Raw genomic sequence first — 25602 nt, 5'->3', positions numbered from 1 at the left:
TTTCTGTCTAGATTTCTCTATGGGCAGATTGTAACAATACCAGAATAAACAAAAAGTCCTTGGCTTACCACACCTTAAATAAAACCTGACTGACAAGTCAAGCAAGCAAACTGAGATTCTTAACCACACACCTTCACTGTGCATGCATCTTATGAAATGGATGCATTACATTTGTTTTCAAAGCACCGTGGACATTTGTTGTGAATCAGAATTTCAAAAGAATGTGAAAACTGAAGTCTTTACACGAATCAGTTGGAGGACCAAATAAATCTTAACATCTGATAGAAAAATCAATACATTTATTATATTTACATTTATATAAACAAATGTACTTTAGGCCATGTGTATTTAAGGCTTTGAGGAAATCACCTCCTTGTCCCTTTGGCTCTGTTAGTCCATTTCTCTAGGCAAGGATTCAGCAGCATCATTGCTTCCTCATTCAGATTAGCAGAATGCTTCCATGAGGCAAGTACGTGTCCAGGTGTGTCTTGCTTTCTTGATTAATAGTTCTCTTCTCTCATGGAAAATATAAGCGAAAGAACAAATACACTAAACAGGAATGTTGTACAGGAAATGAAGATCTTTAAGAGGAAGTCTACACATTAAAACATTTATTTGCTATTGAGTTGATTTGGAGGATTTTCAAGTATAATTTATATTGCCATAAAAAACAAAGTTCATGCATGTCTGATTTTAGCAACATGTCAGCTTTGATATGTGCTGTAGTTCATCCTGAGATTTCACTCTTTTGTGAGATGACATCTTTCTTTAGTAAGTTTGCTCTCCCATCTTTAAGACATATACAGGTTCGGAGCAGAGGCGTGTATTTTTTCCTCTAGCCTGAGTCTGTGCACTGGTGACTTGGTTACAGATTTAAATGAAGGGGGTCTGTCCTTAAAGTCTTTCAGGTCTTGCTGGGACACAGGAAGAGTGCTTTGGTTGAAGAAATTGTCTTCATTGGCATCTTGCTCAGGCACTGCCATGTGGTGATGTCGTCTTTTCACTTTGTTCACACATCTGGCGATTCTTTTAGAAATGAGATAAATGATCTCACAGATGTTAAGGATGATGCAAAGGGCAGAAGCTCCAACCATGAAGTAGGTAAAGACTTTCTTCTCAGTAGGATGTCCAATGTAGCAGTCCACCTGATTTGGACAGGGGGACACCTCACATTTGACCAACCGGGGCAGGTAGAAACTGTCATACACTTTGTGGAGAATGTAGAGGAAAGACACCTCTATGCCAGTCTTCACAAAAAGGCTGATCAGATAAGTCCACCACAGCCCTCCGTGCTTTTTGCCTGTGTTGCTGTAGAGCTTTGCCTCTTCCCCATGCTTGGCCCTGTACTTGCGCTCACGGTCATCCCGGTATGCCACGTGCATGACCACCATGAAGGATGGACAGGTGACGAAGATGAGCTGTAGTGCCCACAGGCGGATGTGGGAGATTGGGAAGAAGAAGTCGTAGCAGACATTTGCACAGCCAGGCTGCTTGGTATTACAGTCAAAGTCCTTCTGCTCATCGCCCCACACTCTCTCTGCGGCCACCACATAGACCATGACCCTGAACACAAATACCACTGACAGCCATACTCGGCCGAATGCTGTGGAGTACTTATTGACCCCACTGAGTAGGGCCTGGAAGGTCTTCCAGTCCATGGTCCTGGCACACACTCAAACTTGGATTTCCTTTCTTCCTTATAAAACGTTGAATCTGTAATGGACAGAGACATGGCAAAGTGACTTTATGCAGTAAAATGGCTTTCACATATTACCTAAAATATTCTTTGTTGTTAGGCCCACACGTTCACTGATTCACTGCTACTAATTACTGAATTAAACTGACGATAATAACAACGGAAATATAGATTATGTGTAGGCCCTAGGCCCAAGACCATTTTTAACATAGTAAAACACAATGCTGTAAGGTAATGTAAATGATAACCCTCTCAAATTTCAGATGTTTCTAATGTGACTAGACTTAGGTGCACACAAACTTGAACACAGACTTTGAATAACTTTCAGTTGCTATAGAAATAGTTATAGAAAATACTTTCGTGATTCTTATCTCTTGTTGACCATTTTGGTTTTGGTCCTCTAACTCCAATAAACTATGTTACGTCTCTTATGTAGGCTACATCTCACAATAATTTAGGCTATTTTACGCAAACCTTCGGATTACGTGGGACACCCATCAAAGTGACTCGAGTCGAGTGTTACTTACCAAGTGACACCTAATCCATCCTAAGAGACTAAACTCAAATTTTAGTCCCCGTTTATAGCTCTTTTCTCGACGTTTGGGTAATTTTACGCACGAAATCGTTTACTTTCGACAGGTAGAGCGCTCCGCGTGAAGAATGCGCCTGTGGGTGTGGTTAAAGTAAGACGAGAGTTTGGCCAGATGTTGCTCTCCCGTCTCTCTCTCTCTCTCTCTTCCTTCATGACGTACCTCCCTCCCTCTCCCAAGTCTCTTTTTTTCTTCTCACACGCTAATGTTAAGTGGACAAAAAAAATCTTAGAAATCTCTCCCCTTTACGTAGAACGACCGGCGTTGATCGGCTAAACGCGCCCAAACAGATACAAAGAAGAAAAAACGTGCTTCATATTTCAGGGATGTTTGTTTCTCAATACCTTTAGCCCTCCGGTGATTGTGTTATGAGTTGTCTTCCCCAGTTGCAATCCAGATTCTTCGAAGCCTTCTCTTTTAGGCTGTTGAGTGAAGGATGAGTTGTTTGTTTGGTTAGGAAATGCCAATGCTGTGCCCAAGCATGCCACTGGGTGCACGCTGCTGCATGCGTTCAGAGCTTTGGAGTTCTTTTGTTATGAGTACGGAAAATAAAATCCCTGTACACCTTAATCATATTCAATAAACTCCAGTCGTGTCGTTTCATGTCTGTATTGTCCGTGTCTGAATGAGTGTTTTAACGGCTTAAGCCCAGGAAGAGACATGTGGTGCTTTTCTAGAAGGACCACTTAAAACATCAGCCACACAATGGAGCAAAACATTTACACATTAGAGCATATATTGTATCTCTATTAATTACAAGCCATTTCATTAATTTTATTTATGATTATACAAGTAAACACACACTAACTATAGCAACATCATGACAGTACACAGATACATCAAGACATTTCATGGAAGGTTCAGGGATGTGAGGGGCAGCTTGTTAACATGCTGTATGTCCTCATCACTGTAGGTCTATGAGAGCACAGAAACTATAGCCTACTGTGGAGGAAGTGCTTTGATGAGAAGAACTGGTCCAGGCTGTTGGTCGAGACACACCTGAAGAATGTGTACATGAGTCAGGGGCCTGCCAGCTGCAAGTTAGAACAAGAAGCATCCAAGCAACTTGATAAACACATCACTTCTCGATCTTGTTAATGTAAGAGAAAGGAAATGTACTGCTGCTGGAAGTGAAATACGACCCCTGGATACAGGCTCAGCTAATGAGGGCAATTATTGTGTTTACAGATCCACCCATACAGGAAAGAAACAGTCCCCTACCAAACCTATATTGTAGTAGTTTCACGTTACCTATTTATGTCACGTCAAAACAATAGAACTAAATGTGATGTGCCAAGTAAAGAAGTCAAAACAGTGGCTATGTTAGTGTGATGATCCACAGTCCTTGTTAATACCTTATACTGGTCCAGTGAATGCCAGTAAAAGTACCACTGGAGAGGGCCTTAAAAAGCAACATTTAATTTGAGTATGAGTCATCCACAGGGCTGAGCAAAGCTATGCCAAAACCACAAGTCTAGTCTTAGAAAACCTCGGTAAAAAACTTTTGAGTCTGGGATTACTTGTTTTTTTCCCCTCTTTTAGTTTGATACTTCATCTTCCTTATCACACACGTTTCAACTGAATGAACTGAAGAATTCCTGTACTGGGTGGGTCCACACGTTAATGTGGTTGAATCAAAAGAAGAGAAAAGAATGACTCCTCCTCACACTCCAGCCCATAAGTGCCAATGAAGCCAAACAGTTGAGGCTGCTGCTCCCCTAGCAACAGAAAAATCTAGTGGTTGGAGTGGGAGGGAGGGTTTATGAAACACATGGAAAAAATGAAAGTTCACAGTCACATGCAGTTGGGAAATCCACAAACGAGTAGAATTAAGTTACATTCACATTTAATTATCTCCAAGAACACAATCTTTAAAAAAACATCTTTATTTAAACAAAATAGTTATAAGCCCATCTAGGCTTGCATTTCTGTTTTGTCATATATATACAATGTGAGCAACGGTGTTTAGAAAAGTACTCTGCAAACTCATCATTCTCCCTTTTCTACCTGTTTAAACAGTCAAATACCACAACTTGCATAGCAGCACAATCTCTCTGTTTTAAATTATATTAATTAAATTACAATATATACAGAACAACTATCCTCAGAACAAAGGGTCATGGTAGAGTTTAAAAAGTCTGGAGCCAAAATGAGGGAAAATCTTACACAGAAAACCACATGTTTGTCCAAAGTCTGAGTCAAATAAAGGATCTGCATCCAAACCGATGTGTAAGGAACTTTGTATTTTGATGATACGAAATAGTAAGAAACCGCATTCCTGAGTTATTAGACACAGTGTGGCAAGGACAATATTTATTTCATGACTCCATTGCCATTGTTGTTCAACTGTTCCAGTTCATTGTCTTAGAACAGGAAGGAACTTCCTCTTTCAAAGTTTGGAAGATAACAGCCTTTTAGTCAGTTGCAGTACATCTAGCACTTCTAGTTAATCAAACCTACTTTCCTTTTAAAAGATTGTCATTAGACACAGCCATGTTGTATGAAGGAACAGGGGTCTTTGGAGTGGCAGATTTTAAATCGTTGGTTTCCATAAGAGCGTTTCCGCTGTACATTGCATCTGTCAAGGAACGTCGAGAGCGGTGCTGTCCATTGAAGCATTCTCGAAAGCGTTTGCCCACTAGATAGAGGATTTCAAATACTGAGAGGACAATACATGCCAGGCTGGTGACCACCATGAAAATGGTGAAGATTCGCTTCTCAGTGGGACGTGCAATGAAGCAGTCCACTATATTTGGGCAAGGGGCCTGTTGACACTTTATGAGGGAAGGGAAGTCATAGCCCTCGTAGATGTGGTAGAGGAGGTACACAAAGGTGGCATCCACTCCTATTTTAAAAACAAGAGTGAGCACATAAGTCCACCACAAACCACCACGCTTCTTCCCTGTATTCTGGTAAAGTTTACGGCAGTTGTCTCCATATTTGGCCCTGTGTTTCTTCTCTCTATCCTCTCTGTAGGCCACATGCATGACCACCAGCAGTGATGGACAGGTGACAAAGATGAGCTGCAGAGCCCACAGACGCACATGAGACACTGGGAAGAAGTGGTCATAGCAAACGTTGTGACAGCCAGGCTGAGCTGTGTTGCATTTGAAGTCCTTTTGCTCATCCCCCCAAACCTTCTCTGCTGCCACCACAAACACCATGACCCTGAAGAGGAAGACGATGGACAGCCACACTCGGCCAAAGGCTGTAGAGTATTTGTTCACTCCACTGAGGAGGCCTTGGAGAAATGCCCAGTTCATGATGAGGTTGTTCACAGCAGTCTTCGCTCCTGCTGACGGGACACAGAGCGAGGTCTTTCAACAGCAATAGCACCGGGAGATGTCTGATATCTGCCGGAACAAGAAATATATTACACAGCGGACTGAAGACATTTAAGAAAGAGTGAAAAGAATTTCTTCCACATGGTCTAACTTTGGCTCAATAGTAAGGAGGGAAAAACAGCAGACGTAAAGGAAATACTCGACATTGTATTGGAACTAATCTTAAAAAAACAAACAGAAAAAGGTAAATAGAAGAAGTGATTTAGAATTAGTGATCGCCGAACCAAAGCCATAAAGTCCGCGCGTAATTACGCACAACCTCGGACTTAGTAACTAAAAGTTAAAACGTCGTCCTAAAGAGGTTAGCTACAAAGTCTGTTAAATATTACTTACGGTTTTCGGCTTAAAGAGGCGGTTCCGTGTCGAAGCGGAGAAAACTTCGCTAGAAGAATCTCTCACTCAGATGAAAATCTACTGAACTGGAGAGTAGGGGGTGGAGTTCCAGTCTGCCATCTCTATTCAGTCCCGACCTGCTCAGGTGTGGCAAACCGCTTCACTTCTCAAAACACTTCTCGCTCAGTAAAAGACGAGTATACTACAGGTTTGGACTCAATAGTTTTTAGGTAGAAACAAGTCATTATCTGAACGCATCACTCGAGTGGTTTTACATGGTTAGCCCCAAAATGTTAAAACATAACTGAACGATGTTTTCTCTTTTCATTTAATAACAAAATGTTATAAAGTTGTGTTGAATATAGGCCAGTACATTAATGCTTGTAGTGTTGTGCTTTGTTACTTAAAAACAATTCAGAAGAAAAGGTCACACAGACTGTTCATTTGATATAAAAATGGTTTTATTCAAACATCTACATGGCAGATAAAGAGGGCTCAAAAGGAGTGCACAGCTTTTGTAAGGTCACACATATTCCCCACAGTCTGAGATGATTACTTTTTGCTTTGGCTTGCCATCTTTTGTTCCCTGTGCCTGTAAAATAGAACAGAGTTTCAAGATTAAGATCCTGTAGTATATTACTACAATTGAGTGCACTAAATGGATTTATATTTTGCTCCTCCTGCAGAAGAATATGTGGTGGTATAAGTGAAATATAATATGTACTATGTAAGTTATTACATAAGTTATTCACTCACGTGTGACACTTGCAATCAGAATGAGTAAACACAACTATTGAGCAAAGTGTGGTTTATATTACTAGTATTGCATCTAATAACCAATTTTTTAAACATAGATTCAACATTTTGCATATCCTATTTTTAAATGGGTTAAAAGGTCAAGTATTTTATTTTTAAGCATGCCCTTATTTGTATTTGTATTTATTCAGAGTGTTTTTATGTTGCACTTTATTAGCGCAGTAAGTTCCTAGTTTGTGAATTGTGTTCACAGATGATGGCATTAAAAGTCTTCTGATTCTGATGCAACTTTCTAGAGGTGAAACGTCACCTGCATGATTCCATGGAAATACAAAGCTAAAACCATACTTCGGAACACTCTCAGGCTGTTCATAGTGGATGCATATTTTTCAGTGCAATAAAAACACCCAAAATGAAAAAAAATAGTTGTAGTCATTTTTGCAAAAAAAACAAAAAACAATGTTCTATTTATGATAGATATATAAACAATTTTACATTTTATAATGTGATCCAAATTTTCCATTATAGCACATAACTGTCCTTTTTTTTTCTGAATGAGCATGTACTTTATTTTTTGGTGGGATAAATAAACATCAATCTTATCTTAATAACCTCTTAAAGCAAGGCCCAAATCACAGAGTTTGTCACTGAGCACCAGGTGAACCTAACTCACCTCCATTGCTCGAACTACGTCCATGCCCTCCACCAGTTCACCGAAAACAACATGTTTACCATCCAGCCAATCCGTTTTGTCATTTGTGATGAAGAACTGCGAACCATTTGTATTTGGCCCAGAGTTGGCCATGGAGAGTTGCCCTGAAAGCAGAGCAGAGAGAGTAAATGAAATAAAAAAATATTATGAAAGTAAATGAATAAATACATGGGATTTGTCTTGAAAGTACTGAAACATATCATACCTGGGCCTGTGTGTTTCAGGACAAAGTTTTCATCTTCAAACTTTTTTCCATAGATGGATTTGCCACCAGTGCCATTGTGGTTGGTGAAGTCACCTCCCTGGCACATGAACTGAGGGATGATTCTGTGGAAACTGCTGCCTTTGAAACCAAAGCCCTTTTCATGAGTACATAGACACCGGAAGTTCTCTGCAAAAACAAACAAATGTTTCATTTGAGGAAAAAAATTATGAGTGTAATTTATAAATAATACATTTAACAATATGAAGTTTGTTAGGCACCCTAACGATCAACATCGAAATGTATGTAGTTGCAACAAAAACACTCCTTTCCTTTTTGATCAAATCCACTTGACTGTATCTGATATTACCATTAGATAACGGTAAAGAAATATAAACCACTACAATTTGATTTTGGGATTTACCGGTAATTCTTCAAAAGTTTATAACAAATTTAACCCTTGTTACAAAGAGACACATACCTGCTGTCATAGGAACAATGTCAGCACGCAGAAGAAACCGTAACCTTCCTGCTGGCTTATTGCCGATCTTGATATCCATATAAACTTGAGGATTTACTCTGCCCTTCTTTGCTGGTGGCTCAGCCTGCAAAAAAAAAAAACAAGAATCATCTAGATAAGTACTTATTTACCAATTGTAAATAAATGAGACAAATCTCAATAATAATCTCACCTCCTGTTTGGTGGTGTTGGTCGACTCTCCAGTGGTTTCTGCTTCAGCCTCAGCTTCTTCTATTGTTTTGCCGGAAAACTTCTTCAGCCAATCATCATCAGACCACACTGTACCAAATGCAAAAACATATTAAAAACACTTTGAAATTATAGTGGAAGGTTAATTTGCAAAGACATTATAAACTACAGCACCTGGCCGGGATGAACCTTCTTTGATTCGCATTGGTCGGGCGATGTTGACCCTTATTGTCCGACCAAAAAGCTCAGACTCATTCTGTTCAAAAATGTGACATAGTACAAAATCATATAATTGCAGCTGAACACTTACACACTTGAACTACTCTACGCTTACCATATTATCAATAGCAGCTGCTGCATCCTAAACACACAAACAAACATTATTAATTTCAATAATACAACATTTTCGCATAAGGGTTTACGAAGGTATTCTAACATGCAATGACACTCAGGTTAAGATGAGAAACTTCACTTGCCTCTGCCAATTCAAACTCAATAAATGCAAATCCTCTGTGTTTTTCTGAAAAGTAACAAATTAGTGAGAAACATTTGTGTCGTTAGTATGTAGGCATTTGAAAAGCATTAAAAACCCACCTGTTTCATAGTCTAAAGGGACTTGAATGTCTACAATGTCTCCGAAAGGAATAAAAGCTGCGTGCAACACCTTCTCGTCCACCTCTTCTGCCAGGCCACCTAAGCAATGAGCAGAATAAATCGTATATTATTTGTACATTTGGATCTTCAGATGTGGTGAGCTACTGTTTTACCCGGGCCATTCAAAACACACCGTAACTACACAGCTTCCTGCTTTCTAACACGGTTCAGCGTAATAAATGAGAAGTGGCCCAAAATATATCTAAACCGAAGCCCCTGTTTGGGTCGAAAACAACACAATACAGCAAAAAACACCCAGATTAAAAATAGCTTACCAATATACAACACTCGTTTGTTGGTAGCCATATTTGATTTGACCTCTGAACTGTGACCTCAGCAGATTTCCATTGGTTGATGCTCAGCTAAACCCCGCCCTCTGCTCCGCCCCATATTACTCATGAACTTCGACGCCACCTGCTGGGCGTATGTCTGTTTACATGTTTTCTGCATCTGATACATTTTCTATTAATGTGTGGTTGTTCTTAATAATACAATATATTAATAGCCATTCACTGGATTCATACAGCGCCTGTCAAGACTCTCAAAGCCCTTTACAGTGCGTTATTCATTCACTCCACACTCAGTAAACTACTATTGTAGCCACAGCTGCCCAAGAGTAGACTGACCAAAGCCAGGCTGCGACAAACACCAATCAAGACATAACAGTTTCATTCATACTAAGCAAGGTGGGTGAAGTGTCTTACCTAAAGACCCAACAACAGCTAGAGCTACTGCCCGCTGTGGCACCTGGTATCTCCCATCCAAGGACTAACCATGCCTGGCTTTGATTAGCTTTCAACATCTGACAAGATCGGGAATTGACAAGTAGGTAAAATAAATACAAAAAAACAATGAATGTTCCCCAACATCTTTGCTTTATTTTGAATGGGCTTACAGCATGTCAAAGAAAACATAGTGTCAGTCAGTTAAAATTAATAATTACATGTTGAAGCTAAGCAAAGAGAAGGCTTCATTTTCATAAAAATGTATCTCTCCTTGGCCTTAGACCATTTTCATTTTTTTAAACAATATTTATGTAAGTTACAATTACAATCCTGCATTTGTATTTTCATATTTTTATAATTATTTTTTATTAATTAGCAGACTTCCAGCATTTCTTTTAGGAGGAGGGAGCAGAGGCAGAGGGAGCCATGCCACCAACTTTCTGAGTGGCATCTTTCTTGGCCTGATGTGCCTGCAGGACCGCCACAGCTTCCTCCACCTAGAAACATGGCAAAATATTATTAAACATAGCCTCCTCATCACATGAATTCATTTATTTCATATTTTGTCAGTGTTGTAAGTGGGACATACGCTGGTTACCTTCGAACGCAGAGATTCGTGAGACTCCAGCATATGTAGCAGCTCCGAGTTGTCAATCTCCAGCAACATGCCAGTGATCTTTCCAGCTAGGTTTGCATGCATTGCCTGAATCAGTGGGAACAGGCGTTCTCCTGTGGGACGAAGAAAACAATATGGATTATAACTATGAAAACTACCATTGCCCTCTTTCCAAATATGTTCCTTTTTACCTAGCATCTGCTTTTGCTCCTGTGGAGGAGCAGCTGCCAGCATAGAGGCAGTGAGAGGTTCCTGGCCCTGGACGTGCACAGCAGGCTGAGGCTGGAGCACAATGATAAGACATAAAGTGAGACACATGTGTAATAAGTGTATTAGTGTGTTTGGGGGTGTACCTATTGATTCTCACATAAGAAATATCTGAAAGGTTAATTCACAAATGTTTAATATGATCAGTAGTGAATAGAACCAAGAGGTCATATATTCTGTACTCAGCCTTATTGACCTGTACCTTGCCTTATGCATTTTGTGTATGTCTGAGACTAACGTATGTGTGTGGGTTGTATGATTGTGTGGGGTCAGCTACATTTTTGTATGAAAAGCGCTTTATAAATAAAGTTTGATTTTATATTTCAATAAAAATCAGCATTTTAACATTATTTATTTAGCTGCACCCAGTCTGTATAAAATATTATGGACCTATTGTGATGTCACCTGAAACCCAGTAATAATGTGTATCGTTTTATTGGACATACCTGCTGCAATGGAATCGGCTGAACAACCTGTGGGTTAGGATTACGAACACCAGTGGCATACTTGTATGGAGGAATTGCTCTAGGACCAGCAACCCCCACTGCAGGGCGAGTAGCCATTGCTTGGCCAGTGGCTAAACAACAAGAATATAATACTAATGAATTACACAATGTATATAAAATGAATATAGTACAACAGCTTACACATAATCATAATGTCTTTTATTTACGTAGTGTTTTTCTATATACTATAAGTGATCTTACAATTTGGTATTATTTTGCACTATTCATTTACTTCATACTCCTACAACCGCAGGCACAGCTGTCCTGGAGTAGACTGATGGAATCAAGGCTGCCTATCAGAGCAGGGTTTGGACCACGACCACTGTGTTGGTGGAACAAGTGCTCTAACCACAAAGTAGTGTTGGTATACTTTTGGGCAAACTGACCTCTTGGGCCTTGTCCGCTGCTGCCAGGACTCATGTGTCTGAGGTTGGCTCGTGGTCCTGGCTGACGCAGTGAGTTTGGAATGCCCTGGAAACCACCTGTGAGTCAGATAATTCAAATTATAAATTATTCAAATCCAGTATATTATTTAATTTGTAAAATGTCAATAAATCAAAATTTTATCAATAAATATCAGAATTTACCTTGACCTCTACCACCCTGCTGCTGCCACCGAGGATTAGGTCTCATTTGAGCTAGCTGATTGGGTGCATAGTATGTGGTTCTATTCTGGGCCTGAATATGAAATAAAGGTATCCTCTTACATAAAGAAAATAAAATGCTTCTAAATGTAATAGTGCTTCAGATTAAACAGTCATCTCACCTGTGGAACAGCTGGCATGAAGTAGCCGCTGGTCGGCTGGAACTGGTTAATGATGGCATTAGCAGGCATGGCCCTCATTCCTGCAATCCGCTGCATGTACTGATTAGTGAGATGGGCTTTGCGCTCTTCTTTACGCTGGGCCAGGGCCACATACAAAGGTTTAGAGCCTACTATACGTCCATTCATTTCTGTCACAGCTTTTGTGGCCTCCTCTGGGGAGGAGAAGCAAACAAAACCAAAGCCTTTTGAGCGACCCTCCTCCAGCATCACCTATCAACACAGAGGAAGTGTATGTAAGTATATGGGCTTTGAATGGGAACTTCTAACTGATAAATTAAGGTAATGTATTATACCTTTGCACTTGTAATGGATCCAAAAGGAGAAAATTCCTTACGCAATTTTTCATCATCTATTGTGTCATCCAGGTTTTTGATGTAAAGGTTAACCCCCTAAAACAAAGACTTGTAGTAATGACACAGAACTATTTTACAATAAACTATAAATATAGAGTTAGGCCTGAGCTTTCACACCTGATATCGACTAATCCGCTCTTGCTTCAGCAACTCAAATTTTCTTTTCAGCTCTGCCTGCCTCTCCATCTTTTTCTGAGCACGACCCACAAACACAGTTTTTCCGTTGAGCTCGGTGCCATTCATGTCTTCAACAGCCTTGGGGAAAAAAATGTTACAAATTTGGACAGATTAAACCGGAGGTTACTGAAGAGGTAATGTACCTTGTTGGCATCCTCGTGCTTCTCATAACTGACAAAGCCAAAACCTCTGGATTTGCCAGACGGATCGGTCATTACTTTGACACTGAGTGTTTTACCTTCAAGAGTTTGCATGGTCATTAATAAATATAATTTAATTTAAGATTTAATTATAATGTATATCAGTTTACCATATTTGTCAAATAGCTCTTTGAGTCTGTCATCGTCCATGTCATCCCCAAAGTTTTTAATGTACACATTGGTAAACTCTTTGGCTTTGGCTCCAAGTTCAGCTTCTCGTTCTTTCCGGGATTTGAAACGGCCCACAAACCTGAATAAAGGCAAAAAAAGTAAAATATTATATTATAGTCCTATACAAATGATCCTTTTTACTTTTTAACTGGTCTGACAATTGTGTCCAGATTTCCAAGTACAAATGATGCAGACTAATGACCTACATTATGACTTCTTATTCTAATGGCAAAACCAAATAACCTTAGTTGCTGTGAATACCATCAAAAGCAGACAAATGCATTAGCATGCTTGAGACAAAACACCATGACAGCCATCAAACATCTTGGTCCAAAACTTGATATATACGCAGGCGGATGGAGGAGTCTCACAGTACAAAGGGAAAGCTGAGGAGGACCAAATGATCTTATATACCTTGCTATGTGGACCTTGTTCCCTCGGCCATCCCGTTATGTATCCTGCATTCGATCCATCACTAAAACAAACAATCTTGGTCACACACACACACACACACGCAGGCACTTAACACGTGTGGCCAGAAAGTGAGAAAAATGGTGCAACAGAAAGAGCAGCAGGTACGCCAATGCAGAGTAAGTAAGATGTTATCTTCATTTATGGTCAGAGGTGAACATATTAGTTTGGTTACTCACACACACCCAAATAAGATAAAATTAATTTCAACACCAAGCATAACAATTTGACAACATTGACAACAGTTACATGTACATACAGCTACATAAAAGAATAAAAACTATAAATATTAATTTATATTTTTAAATGTAGTCTAATTATAATAACAACCCAGGAGCCCCTATAACCAGACACTCACACCTTGCGGTCATTCAGCAGCATGCCATTCATCTTCTCAATGGCTCTGTCGGCTGCATCCTGCGTCTCAAAGTGAACAAACGCATAACCTTTGGAGCCGTTCTCATCACACACCACCTGAGCAGAAGTAGAGGTTAGTGAAAATTTGATACTATAAAAATACATATTGTGAGCATGTTTTAAGCCTATAGCTCACTTAATATAAAACCCACATGTATTATTACAGTGTAATATATATTGTGAATTCACTGTACCTTGCAGGAGAGGATGTTCCCAAAAGCAGAGAAGGTGTCATACAGGGCTTTGTTGTCAATCGACTTGTCAAGGTTTTTGATAAACACGTTGCCCACTCCAGACTTCCTGAGGGAGGGGTCTCTTTGGGACCACATGATTCTGATTGGCTTTCCTTTTACAACGTCAAAGTTCATGGTATCCAGAGCTCTCTCGGCTGGTAAGTGATAGGAGAGGAATGGCAGAGAGGTCACGGCGAATGTTTACAACAAAACTACAGCTAAGCCTAAAATTTCTGAAGGTCTGAAGCGAGTGTATGAATGACTCTGCAGTACTGCATGTGGGTGATTCTATGAGCAGGTGTGTGGACAGCTGCAGAGGGCTGTGACTCCCCACATGCTGCAGCTGGGCCTTGACCCATCTAGCAGCCCAGCACCAGCCTTTAGACAAACTTTACACATTACAGGGAGATTACTTGGAGAGAGTAGTACAAATATAACATTGGTGTATCATTAGTGTTATTTTCCCCATCTCCACACTACTCAAAATACATGTGTAGTAATTATTGCTATTGATGATATATTTCAAACAATAAATTAGGTTATAATCTAATACAATAAATTAGGCTAAAACCTAACAATTCTATAACCACATAATCATTGGGGTCCAATGGGTCAAACATCCCTTTGTGCAGCTAGTTCACTGTGACTGACACACAGCCAGGCCATCCTGCTGAAAGTGTCTGGTAAACAAAACAGAGCTGTGTCTGCTGGCATCAGCAGTTTGCCATGGAATTGTACTTTACAACCCACTTGCAAATAGAAGGTGGGCGATCACTGTAAAAACCTGTTTCAGTATTATGACACATGCTAATGCTGAGGTAATAATTGTACATGTAGAAATGTATTTGACTGTTTACTACATAGTAAATAAATGTTTAAACTGAACAAATATTATGAGCAGGCAAATTTATGCCAGACTAAAAGATGTTCTAAATTTAGGTATGGGTCCTGAGAGGTATGTGCAGCATGGAGTATGAGAAGAGCATTCTCCACCATTGAAGGGTTAGAAACTAGAATGCTCAGATGAGTAACTCCAGTCCTCGTGGCTGTTTACGCAACAGGGATAAAGGAATCCCATCCAACCAAACTCCACTACAGCCTGCATTTACTCTGGCAACAGTACACACTGGACCTGTGCTCATACCACAGCATGTTTATTTAAATATACTACTATTATGGCTTGTTCCCTATGCCTTGCGCTTCCCCTGTTTTGCCACTTTTGTGTGGATTTCATATTGGGTTGAGCAGATAGACTGTGACAGGTGTTAAGCAAAGACAAGAGACATAAAAGTCACATACAACCTGCAAAGAGCTACCAGTGACCACCACACCTGCTACAACAACTCAACTGTTTAGATAGCACTGTAAAGTTGAAAAAGCACTGGACAGATAATAAAAAAACAGCTGCTACTATGTGAATAGTCAATAGAGTATGTGGGTTATTTATAATGACAAGTTTATAGGCCAATGCAGTTTTAGGGGTCAGTCATTAGTTTTTATTTAACAAAAGCTGCCGTTATGGACACTGGCAATTTTTAGCAAGTAAAGTGGGTCACCTTAGGTTAAATGAAGTGAGGCTGGCAGCCAGGCTGGCAGCAAACGTACAGAAAAGTTGTAAGTGTGTTTCTAGTGGTCACATGTGGGCCAAATGACATAAACCCATTCTACAAAAGACATCAAAGTGCAAACTGCTCACATTGTGAATGTGAGTAAATGCATGCTCGTAGGCTACAGTGATGTGATCTTACCGTCAGCAGGCTGAGAGAAGTTGACATATGCATATCCCAGAGATCTGCGGGTGATCATGTCTCTGCAGACCCGGATGGAGAGCACGGGTCCGGCCGGGCTGAATTTCTCATACAACATCGCCTCGGTGATGTCGGGGTGCAGGTCGCCAACGTAAAGAGAAGCCATTGGATAACTTCCCGTAGCTGTGTTCATATCTTAGAAAGGACTTCACAAAAATGCCTTTTTGTCAGAGGCAAAAAGAAGCAGCCAGTGTAACGGAGAGTGTGGGTCCGAGCTGCGCGTCTCACCGAGAGCTCTCACAGCCTGGAGCCGTGTCCAGCTCGACTAATGCCAAAGCTTAAAAATGGAAATCCCAAAAACAATGTCTTCAAGTGGCCTTCCTTCAGGAAAGGAAACTTCGGCGTAGGATTCCGTTGACTTTTTTTTTTTTTTAAATAAATTACAATTTTGCTATTTTTTTAAGAGGTTTCTTTTTTAAATATGACGTTTCAAATATGAGCTTGTTTTTGTATAAAGATTTTTAAGAATTTTATATTTTTTATAATATTTTTTCTTTAAGTTTTTCCAAGAACTGTGAGTTGAACACTCACGGTTGTTGTCGCCAGGGAAAGAGACTGCGTGACGACAGCACGAGCTCTTTATAGACGGCACGCGCTACGGAGGAAACACTGACCAGGGTCAAACTTAAAAGCAAAGGGGAAAAAACATGCGCTATGTAAGAGAGCGAACGCTCGGTGTCCGGACCACTCACCACAGCTCCCCACAGCGACATCTGTGAAGAATGCAAAGGCTCTTCCTGCTCATTACTGAATATAACTCACGTATAACACTCAAACATTCCTACTGTGAATCACAAATTCACTTAAATGTTCAAAGCGTAATGGTGCGTGATGTTCTTTTGAACTGCCTTAACTGCCTGCCACTAAGGCACTTCAACAGCTCATGTGAGATTATTGCATTTGAACTACCTCCAAATCCATAGGTATATTTCAAAAGAATAGCTCATGCTTCAAAAGTAAGGCCTTTTGACAGCTGCAGTTTGGAGTGGTGTGTCTCATTTGATGCTTGATGCCTTTAATTGCAATTTAATATGTATTCAATCTAGACCAGGCCATGGAAAGTGAAATGATTTGGTCGCGTTATACAACTATCGATGCTTCTTGTATTATCACATTGTAATTCTAGCCTCAGAGCATCGCCACACAAACAGGAGAGGAGCATGCTGTTCTAGGGCCTGAGTACAAACCATCCTCCCAGCCTTACACTTAATATAAGCAGGTTTTTTGGGCATCTCTTGATAAATGTAAGCACTGAACTGCTCTGTGAGAGAAAACATATGAGACACATTTGAATGTGTCAGAGAAATGTCGTATATTCTTGATCAAATATCGATAGAGCATTCATACACAGCAAACTACATCAGCTGGAGTAGGCCAATCAACTATGTCAACTTTGAAAGGCTTTTTGGTGGGGATCTGCCTCCTACTTCTAGTCTCCATGGGGATGTTATTGCTTTGTATGATCCACAGTATAGCATTAAACCTTTCTATCTTGCATTTATTCATTTGCATTTGTTTATATTGCTTGTATAAGTAATACACTGACAAATACTGGCTACAACTCGCTACCAAACAGTTACATAGTGCACCTTTAAACTCTCCTCTTTATCACTAATAGAAGTTGTAATTGAGGCTTTCGACTACGCCTGATTCACACACGTCTGCTCGTGCTAAAGACCTAATTGCGTTCACTGTAGTTCTCTTTTTTTCAGTTTTGGAGTGGTCCACAGATCCACACATTTCACTTCACCTCTGCAGAAGAGCCGGCGCTTTGTGGGCGGGGCCTCGATTCGGGTGGGCGGAGCCTCGTCTCAAATGGGCGGCAGGAAAAGCCGTCTGCACGCAGGTAAACTGACGGAAGACTTGAATCCAACAAAAGCACTGTCAAACACAACTAGAAATGACTTTTACAAAGGCAACCATAGTATAATACAAACGGACGCCACCATGCCCTATCTAGGTAAGTGATTTTTGTATACTGTTTTTGTCTCGACAAGCTTCTAAAACAATGGCAAATGTGGACTTTCAAAGTTTTAGGCGTGGTCTTGGCTGTTGTAAAGGGACAGCAGAGGAGATTGTCATGTCATTGTTGTACCTGCCTTGTTACACTATACAGTAGGTGGTGTCTTATATCTGTCTACATGATCTGTAGGCCTATGGTGTTATTTTTGTTAAAGGTGTGAAAAGAAATGAATTTTAAATTATAGAAGCTGATTATTTTCACCAACAACATTTCAATGAGAAAAAGCGGGTGAGTGGAATTGGTTTGAACCTGCCCCTCAGGCCACTGAGCCAAGGTAATGTTTGTACATTCCACCCAAACCATTGTCCTTTTCACTGAGGTAGGGGTCATGTGGCCCACGTATGAGACCAACTGAGCTAAATGTCCCACAGTCTCCAGAGATCGGAGAGTGCTAGTTATAAGATTTGTTAACCACAATTTGCTTCTCAGCAGGGGGCATAGGTAATTGTGGGAGCTTTTAAAGTTGTCATGGCACAGAGACTGCTTGCCATTTTCAATCATGCACTTTTGATTAAATATCACTGGCTACATATATACCTCAGTTTTACAATGCATCATTGTAAGCTAAGACACAAAAATCAATCATTCAATTTTTTTTTTATTTTTTTTTTAGGAGTATGCTGTGCCAACCTCAAGGACAACAAAGCCCTGATGAAAATGGGCTTGGGGCTTGTTCTCGTGGGTCATGTAAACTTCCTTCTTGGTGCACTGGTCCATGGCGCAGTGTTGAGGCACATCAATGTTCACCAACAGGCGCGCACTATGGTGTACGCTATCGCCAATGTGATTGCAATAGTGGCTGGATTGTTTGTAAGTAGCCTCCATGTAATAAATGAACTAATGTATATGTTATGTGTGTTTTTTATATGTACTTGTATGACTTATGATCCGCAGGGAATCATTAATGGAATAATAACCATTGTATTGTCCAAAAACAAGAAAAACAGGATCCTGGTAATTGCCTTTCTCTCTCTCTTTGACACAGTGCCACCTTATTTGCAGTTCATGCTTGAACATGTCATGTTTCTTTGCAGGAGGTTATGTAAAACACATATAGATATTAGGCTGGTCCTTATATAAATGTGTTTTTGTTTTATCAGAGGTGGGTCCTGTTATTCTTCAGCTTTATAGTAGGACTTTTGGCTATCTCCTCTGCTATTGGTTTGAGTGTCTCCATGATCCAGGCGATAATTCATAGAGGGAAAAGCCTACTGACACACTGCAATTTTCCTGATAAGATTGACACTGCAAGCATCACATATGAGTGCCCCTTTGACCCCACCCGCATATATGTAAGTACTTATTTGGTTTAGTTTAAGCCACACCAAGATTCTAATGTTTTTTCTTCTGATACATTTAGGCAACTACACTCATTCTCTGGGTACCTCTAATCGTCATGTCATTGGTGGAATCTGTGTTCGCCATTCGCTGCTTTGCTGTGTGCACATCATCCCTATACCTCTGTCCATGCAGGAGAAAACCTCTGCAGGCCAGACGGGTGAGCATTTCTTCTTTTACATTTCTTTTTCTCACATTATATTTTTTAGGGAGTTTGTTTTCAGCTTGTCTATATTAATTGCAGGTACAAATCCAACAAAAAGCAGAAAGTTTTCCAGCTCCTGACCCTGCGGAGCCTGAAGAGGAGCCTGCAGAAGAAGACGAGCTGCTGGATGGAGACACTGCAGTGGCTCAGAGTGACTGGCTCTGAGCTAAAGTCAGGCTAAAATGAAACGAGGTGGAACTGCCATATCCAAGTCTACAGACTCTACAGCCTGTTACATGTGATGGCCCTGTTTCATAAAGGAACTTCAATAAATTCTGGGTTTAAGAGTTAACTCCAGGTTAATCTCCCCTGAAACAGACAACTCAGAGATTTCTCTTTCACTAAACAGGTTTGGAGCAGAGTTAGAAAACTCAGAGAGAGTAAATCGTGAGGTTAGAAGACACAAGCCTTCATCAATGGGTCCCAGAAGAGGATTCACTGTGCCAACTATAAACCAGAGGAGGCTTCCATCTTAGAGTAACAGGAAGTCATAAGACTGTGGATCAGTCAGGTTTAATATAAAAGAAATGTGGACAAGCACATTGTTTATCCAATTTATCCTATTTTAATACTAAGACTCAAATAATATTACTCAAAAGGCCTACATAATTTTGCTGTAACATTAAAATTTCAAAGCGTACGTAAATAAAATAGTATGAAGATCCATGAATCTAATGATTTGTATTTCCCAACACACTTAAGTGCAGAAGGAGATGAAAGGTCAGGCTTATAAGTCATTTGAATAAAATATTTGAAAAATATGAATGGATAATGTAAATTCGTTAAGCTCTTGTTAAACCATATTAAGTGCACCTGGTCCATCTGTGACTGACTCAGAGCTCTCCTTCAAGAACAGACTCTGGTTAAACTCAGGGTTAGAGGAATAAAATCTGCTCTGGATTAGGTGAGTTTCACAGAGCGAGTTACCATGGTGACTGTTTTAGGTTAACTTTTTCTGTGAAACTGAAAACTCTGAGTTGCTCGTTTTTCAGGGTTAATAAAGTCTAAGTTTTATGGAAGCCCGTTTCCGCCATGAAAAAAAAAATAAAAGCCCCACAGAAAGTCGAAATTACGAGTTTTAAACTCGAAATTACGAGTTTTAAACTCGTAATTATGAGTTTAAAACTCGTAATTATGAGTTTAAAACTCGTAATTATGAGTTTAAAACTCGTAATTACGAGTTTAAAACTCGTAATTAGGACTTTTAAAACTACTAATTATGAGTTTAAAACTCGTAATTAGGACTTTTAAAAGTATGAATTATGAGTTTATAACTCGTAATTTTGGGAATGTAACATTTACAAAAAGTGAACCTTATCAATTTTGATTAAATGAATTTGGTATTTTAATAATTTCCTCAATAAACCAGCGGGGTTGTGACCAGCTGGCACTCTGCTCAGACCAGGAAAACGAGCGCTCACAGACACAGAGCACAGCTCATGAGTGGTCAGAACAGCACTCAGGGCCCACTGATTTGTTCAAGACGCCAGAAACTTTACTGGAGCTTAATTTATTCATTTTTTAAAAGTATGTAGGTGATAAACATAACAGTCCTCCTCCTGTCTCCTCTGCTCTGTACACTCAGTTGCAGTGTGCTACAAGCTCAATTAAGACTTTAAAAGTTCTAATTACGAGTTTTAAACTCATAATTAGTAGTTTTAAAACTCATAATTACGAGTTTTAAACTCATAATTAGTAGTTTTAAAAGTCGAAATTACGAGTTTTAAACTCATAATTACGAGTTTTAAACTCATAATTACGAGTTTTAAACTCGTAATTACGAGTTTAAAACTCGTAATTTCGAGTTTAAAACTCGTAATTTCGAGTTTAAAACTCGTAATTTCGACTTTCTGTGGGGCTTTTATTTTTTTTTTCATGGCGGAAACGGGCTTCCATAAAGTTTGGTCTTAGCTTGCTTCTTGAAACAGGGCCAGTGTCTGCACTTAAGTCACAAAACATCTTTATTTATGACTTTACTTAATTATGCTGTGATATTATTTTATAGAACGCTGTGTTGAGTGTATTGTTTTACTTTTTATGTAAAATGCTAATAACAGCTATCTTCATTCCAATGACCCATTTTTTTCTTTTATAGCGGTTTTAATTTGTGTTGACACTTATCAGATCTAAAACACATGACACATTTTATAGGTATTGAGTAGAAATATACAATTTACAAACTCTTGTCTTGCTTCCCACAAGACTCCTAAGAACTGTTCAATTTAAGGATTGCCAATAGCATTTATTAATTGACAGTATTGACTGAGTAAAAACGCAAAAAAAACAAAACTACAAAAAGGTCGATTTATCCTAAAATGCATATATTTTCATCCTACATAAGAACAATGTATACCCTCCCCATTGTGTTCAGACATGTGAAATGGTTTACCAGGTCTCATGTACAAGCATGCTTCCAACTTTACTGTATAATGACAAGGCACATGACAAAAGTGGGAATAAAAAAGCAAACATCTATGATTTAAATAACTTAAATCCTTAAGATACACAAAAGTACATAAACACTAACCATTTTTACAGAGTCGTTCCACGAGAAAAAGCATATAAAAGTACAGAAAGTATACAAAAACACAATGTTATCAGCATCCAAAATGTTCTAAAGAAGTCCTACAAAAATTGTACTGGGATTGAATTCCCATCAAGTAAACATAAAGGTTCAGTCCAATATATTTTCCGGTGCACTTGCACAGAAAATGAAAGGGGAAAAAAAGACTTTTTTTTTTAAGAAGTCCAGAGATGTTACAATGTTGCAACTGGATGCTACTCAAGACTTCAGGGTGTTTTTGACTCCTCTTTGGGCCTGAGATATAAAATAATTACAATTATAAACTGTTGGGTGGTCACGGAAGATTTTAAAAAGATTTACTTACTTTGAAGTGTCCATTTTCTCATCCTCTGGCTCCTTCTCTTCTTCTTTGACTTCTTTCATACAAGAGATTTAAAAGAGAGATCAATAATCATCACCTGATAATAATTGGTCTTGGTCGGATGTGTTGAAATGAATAGTGTTGATACCTTCTGTTTCTTCCTGCCCTTTTTTCTCCTTTTCTTCTCCGTCTTTCTCACCTTCAGTTTTTGGTCGCTTGGGTTTTTTGTAGCTTGCAACATTTCTGCGCCCGCCTTCACCTTCATCTTCTGAATCTGAGAATTCCTCTTCACATGCTATCCTCTTGTCATGGGCTCGGACTATAAAAACAGCACAGTAAATAAGTCTACCCACTTGCATAATACATTGAATGAAAAGATCTGCAGGATAATAAAAATAGAAGTTATAAAATATGACTACTTGATATGCGTTTGTTGGGATCCTCCTCTTCCTCGTCTCCACTGCCTTCCTGTACAGCATCTTCTGGAATGGCCTGCATCTGTACTCCAGGGGCGTGAGGGAGCATGCGCAAGTTTTCAAATAAACGCTGCCTAGAATTAAAATACATTTGTAAAATTGACATGAAATAAAAACATCCTAGAATTATAATGTGCATTTAGTACTAACTTTATCTTCTCCAAGTAGTCATTTGTATTTTGGTTTGTCATGTTGGAGGGGCTGATGTGCAGTTTGAAGTCTGGCCCAAAGTATTCAAAGTAATCATTGTATGGGAGCTCTGCAAAAGACACCAGGTTGATAAATCGTGCTTAGTTGTTTGTTGAATACATGCACGAATCCTGCTTTATGAGGTCTATGTAGATTTTTAAATGATTTACCATTAGGGATTGAAGCATCAAGTGCCACTGCGGTCTCATACGTCCAACAGCGTGCCACATTTCGAATAGTGTAGCCTCCTCCACCCAGCATTAGCAATGGGAGGTTAAAGCTTTTCATGTACTCCACACACTTGGCATGGCCTAAAAAAACAAAAAAAGGTAAAACAAATTAAAATGTTTAAAAAGTATAAGAGATTGTGTTGTTTACAATAACCCACCTTTAATGGTAAGGTTGAAGCAGCCAAGTCTGTCTCCTGACAAAGAGTCTGCTCCACACTGCAGGACCACCGCACTGGGTTGGTACATCTCCATCACCTTGGCCATGATCTGTAAGCCACACGATCTCAGTCAAAAATGTTTATGTCGAAGCGTTCTGGTGTGAGGAAACAACAAAGTTCTTCTGGTTGTTTATTTTCTGAACACAAGGGCTACTGTAGGCTGTAAACCATGCCAAAAAAGAGCAAACCAACAGCAGCCTCAACTCGAGGCTCCAAAATAGACCAGTAACTCACGAATAGAAGCTTCAAATCATAGTAAGTGTCACATGCAAAAGCAGCAACATTAACAACAACACAAACAGTTACAAGAACAACAAAAGGTGTCAACTGTGAACTAAACACAAAATATTAGACCATTACAATGTGTCAAAAACTATTATTCATTTACTTACTGGTTTGAAAATGGCTTCATAGGACTCATCGTCAATGCCATCCCTCAGTGGGTAATTCACAGCGTAATATTTGCCCTTACCAGCACCAATGTCCTGCAGATAAAAAGCATGCGTCACATATTGTTGAAACAGTGTTTGACATCAAGTAAAAATGTTGTACGCTTACTCTGAGGTCGCCAGTGCCAGGAAAATACTCTCCATATTTGTGAAAGGACACAGTCATGACACGGTCTGTTGTGTAGAAGGCTTCCTCCACACCATCGCCATGGTGAATATCAATATCAATGTACAGAACTCTCTGATGGTATCTAAAAACATAAGAAGTGTTTTCATATAAGAATACAGACCAATGTGTGTAATTTACTGCAAAAATATACCCAGGTTCTTTTCTTACTTCAACAACTCCAAGATGGCAAGGACAATGTCATTGACGTAGCAGAACCCAGAGGCTTCAGACTTCTTGGCATGATGAAGACCTCCAGCCCAGTTGATGGCAATGTCTGTTTGCTGCTTATTCAGTTTTACAGCACCAGCTAAATGGTGAATACATACTGTGTTAAAGCTCTAGATTTATGAATTATTAAGGTCACAAACAACTTACCAACTGAGCCTCCTCCTGAGAGCTGACAGAACTCAAACAATCCGTCAAAGACTGGACAATCTTCACCCACATTGACTGAGGAAAAAACACACACAATCCTCAAAACAGTTCTGCTGTTCAAGTTAGATGAATAAGAGTGTTCAGGTCAACTTACATCTCTGCATTTGTTTGCTATACTCTGACATGTTGTCTGGACGAATAGAACGCAGAAATTTTATGTAATCGTCACTGTGATACTTGGTCATCTCTTCTCCACTGGCTTTGTGTGGACGCTTTGAGAAAGAAACAGTTAAATGTTATACCAAGAATGCCATGATTGTAACAAAACAGTCCAAACAGACAGACTTCAAGTCCAAGCAATTACTTACATAGATTTCCATCTTCCTGTACAGGCCATAGTTCAGCAGCAGGTTGTGGGTCATACGGATTCTGTGAGGTTTCATGGGATGTCCCTGGCCGTAGTAGTAATTTCCTACGTCACCTGAATGTAAATAATTATATTTTTTGTATAAAAATTAAATTTCCCAAAAATATAATAAAACAATATATCCCGGGTAAACTTAAGTCACTGAAATTAAAATATTAGTTACATTGTTAATGCCTCAGAAAACTGGAGGATTACCTATTTTTTCCAACAAATTTCACAAAAGCCCTTAGCGGGGGTCGTTAATCAGGGCGACTAGCACCAAAGTAACGCTAATTACTTATTACTTCATCAGTAGAATAATATTATTATGAGTAGCAATATTTTGGTCTTAAGTCCATAACGGTGAGTAAAACATCCAGTTTGCTATTGATTGTACGATACCGGGGAATCATGAGTGAAACAAGCTAGCTAGGCTAGCCACCGTGCAGGTTAGCAAAACGCAAAATAAACTCAAGTTTTTCAATGCACAACCTGCCATCTTCAGCTGCACTGTGAAAATATTGCAAATAATTTAACACACGTAAATACGTACCATCATAATAGTAGCAAACTTTTTTCTTTGTTCCTTGCGAAGTAAGCGCCATTTTAGTCCCTTTAGCAGGCTTTGAGCGCACCGTGGTGTGAGACAACAGCGACAAGCGGCGGAGAGGATCAGGCATGGACCATAATGTATCAGGGCTGTAATGTGCTGCACGCCCTGTCCAGGAGAGGGCGCCAGAGACCGCGCACACGCAACAACAGGTGAGCATTTATTTAAATGTATCAAAAATAACACTACACTGAACTACTCACAGAAACATACCGTTAAGTACTGTTACGGGCCATGGATTAACCTTTTAGCCAAAAATACAG

General features: G+C 39.5%; 6 protein-coding genes across 7 annotated transcripts; 1 reads left to right on the top strand and 5 right to left on the bottom strand.

Annotated features, from left to right (window-relative positions):
* Positions 1-277: 277 nt before the first annotated feature.
* gjb3 (gap junction protein beta 3) lies at positions 278-2449 on the bottom strand. The gene is made up of 2 exons (XM_033988850.2): positions 2224-2449; positions 278-1713 (listed from the first exon to the last, which is right to left on the bottom strand). The coding sequence occupies exon 2, from the start codon at positions 1656-1658 to the stop codon at positions 792-794; it is 867 nt and encodes a 288-aa protein (XP_033844741.1). The 5' UTR covers positions 1659-1713; positions 2224-2449; the 3' UTR covers positions 278-791.
* Positions 2450-4159: 1710 nt separating this feature from the next.
* On the bottom strand, positions 4160-6107 carry gjb10 (gap junction protein beta 10). Its single transcript, XM_033988851.2, has 2 exons — positions 5964-6107; positions 4160-5639 (listed from the first exon to the last, which is right to left on the bottom strand). The coding sequence occupies exon 2, from the start codon at positions 5547-5549 to the stop codon at positions 4743-4745; it is 807 nt and encodes a 268-aa protein (XP_033844742.1). The 5' UTR covers positions 5550-5639; positions 5964-6107; the 3' UTR covers positions 4160-4742.
* A 299-nt stretch (positions 6108-6406) lies between these two features.
* On the bottom strand, positions 6407-9400 carry ppie (peptidylprolyl isomerase E (cyclophilin E)). Its single transcript, XM_033988849.2, has 10 exons — positions 9272-9400; positions 8937-9035; positions 8819-8862; positions 8677-8703; positions 8517-8598; positions 8326-8432; positions 8115-8238; positions 7637-7822; positions 7393-7535; positions 6407-6555 (listed from the first exon to the last, which is right to left on the bottom strand). Exons 1-10 carry the CDS (start codon positions 9300-9302, stop codon positions 6487-6489), a joined length of 912 nt encoding a protein of 303 aa, XP_033844740.1. The 5' UTR covers positions 9303-9400; the 3' UTR covers positions 6407-6486.
* A 454-nt stretch (positions 9401-9854) lies between these two features.
* pabpc4 (poly(A) binding protein, cytoplasmic 4 (inducible form)) lies at positions 9855-16330 on the bottom strand. Its single transcript, XM_033988847.2, has 14 exons — positions 15707-16330; positions 13920-14113; positions 13667-13782; positions 12777-12916; positions 12610-12704; positions 12407-12544; positions 12230-12325; positions 11877-12146; positions 11698-11788; positions 11497-11592; positions 11051-11181; positions 10529-10619; positions 10320-10450; positions 9855-10218 (listed from the first exon to the last, which is right to left on the bottom strand). Exons 1-14 carry the CDS (start codon positions 15897-15899, stop codon positions 10117-10119), a joined length of 1884 nt encoding a protein of 627 aa, XP_033844738.1. The 5' UTR covers positions 15900-16330; the 3' UTR covers positions 9855-10116.
* Positions 16331-17593: 1263 nt separating this feature from the next.
* On the top strand, positions 17594-20306 carry tmem54a (transmembrane protein 54a). Its single transcript, XM_033988356.2, has 6 exons — positions 17594-17726; positions 18403-18599; positions 18684-18743; positions 18890-19081; positions 19150-19287; positions 19372-20306. The coding sequence occupies exons 1-6, from the start codon at positions 17714-17716 to the stop codon at positions 19495-19497; spliced, it is 726 nt and encodes a 241-aa protein (XP_033844247.1). The 5' UTR covers positions 17594-17713; the 3' UTR covers positions 19498-20306.
* A 1116-nt stretch (positions 20307-21422) lies between these two features.
* LOC117390462 (probable histone deacetylase 1-B) lies at positions 21423-25408 on the bottom strand. 2 transcript variants are annotated; one of them, XM_033988207.2, is made up of 14 exons: positions 25283-25408; positions 24692-24804; positions 24478-24595; positions 24324-24398; positions 24117-24255; positions 23889-24030; positions 23723-23815; positions 23271-23379; positions 23053-23193; positions 22844-22952; positions 22637-22767; positions 22366-22536; positions 22221-22272; positions 21423-22150 (listed from the first exon to the last, which is right to left on the bottom strand). In XM_033988207.2, the coding sequence occupies exons 1-14, from the start codon at positions 25332-25334 to the stop codon at positions 22123-22125; spliced, it is 1473 nt and encodes a 490-aa protein (XP_033844098.1). In that variant the 5' UTR covers positions 25335-25408; the 3' UTR covers positions 21423-22122. The 2 variants fall into 2 exon arrangements, with proteins under 2 accessions (XP_033844098.1, XP_055087103.1); XM_055231128.1 differs by having other exon boundaries at positions 21618-22150; positions 22221-22269.
* Positions 25409-25602: the final 194 nt, after the last annotated feature.

Source organism: Periophthalmus magnuspinnatus, chromosome 22 (assembly GCF_009829125.3).
Source record: "Periophthalmus magnuspinnatus isolate fPerMag1 chromosome 22, fPerMag1.2.pri, whole genome shotgun sequence".
NCBI lineage: Eukaryota > Metazoa > Chordata > Actinopteri > Gobiiformes > Gobiidae > Periophthalmus > Periophthalmus magnuspinnatus.
This window is presented reverse-complemented; position numbering and strand designations above follow the sequence as displayed.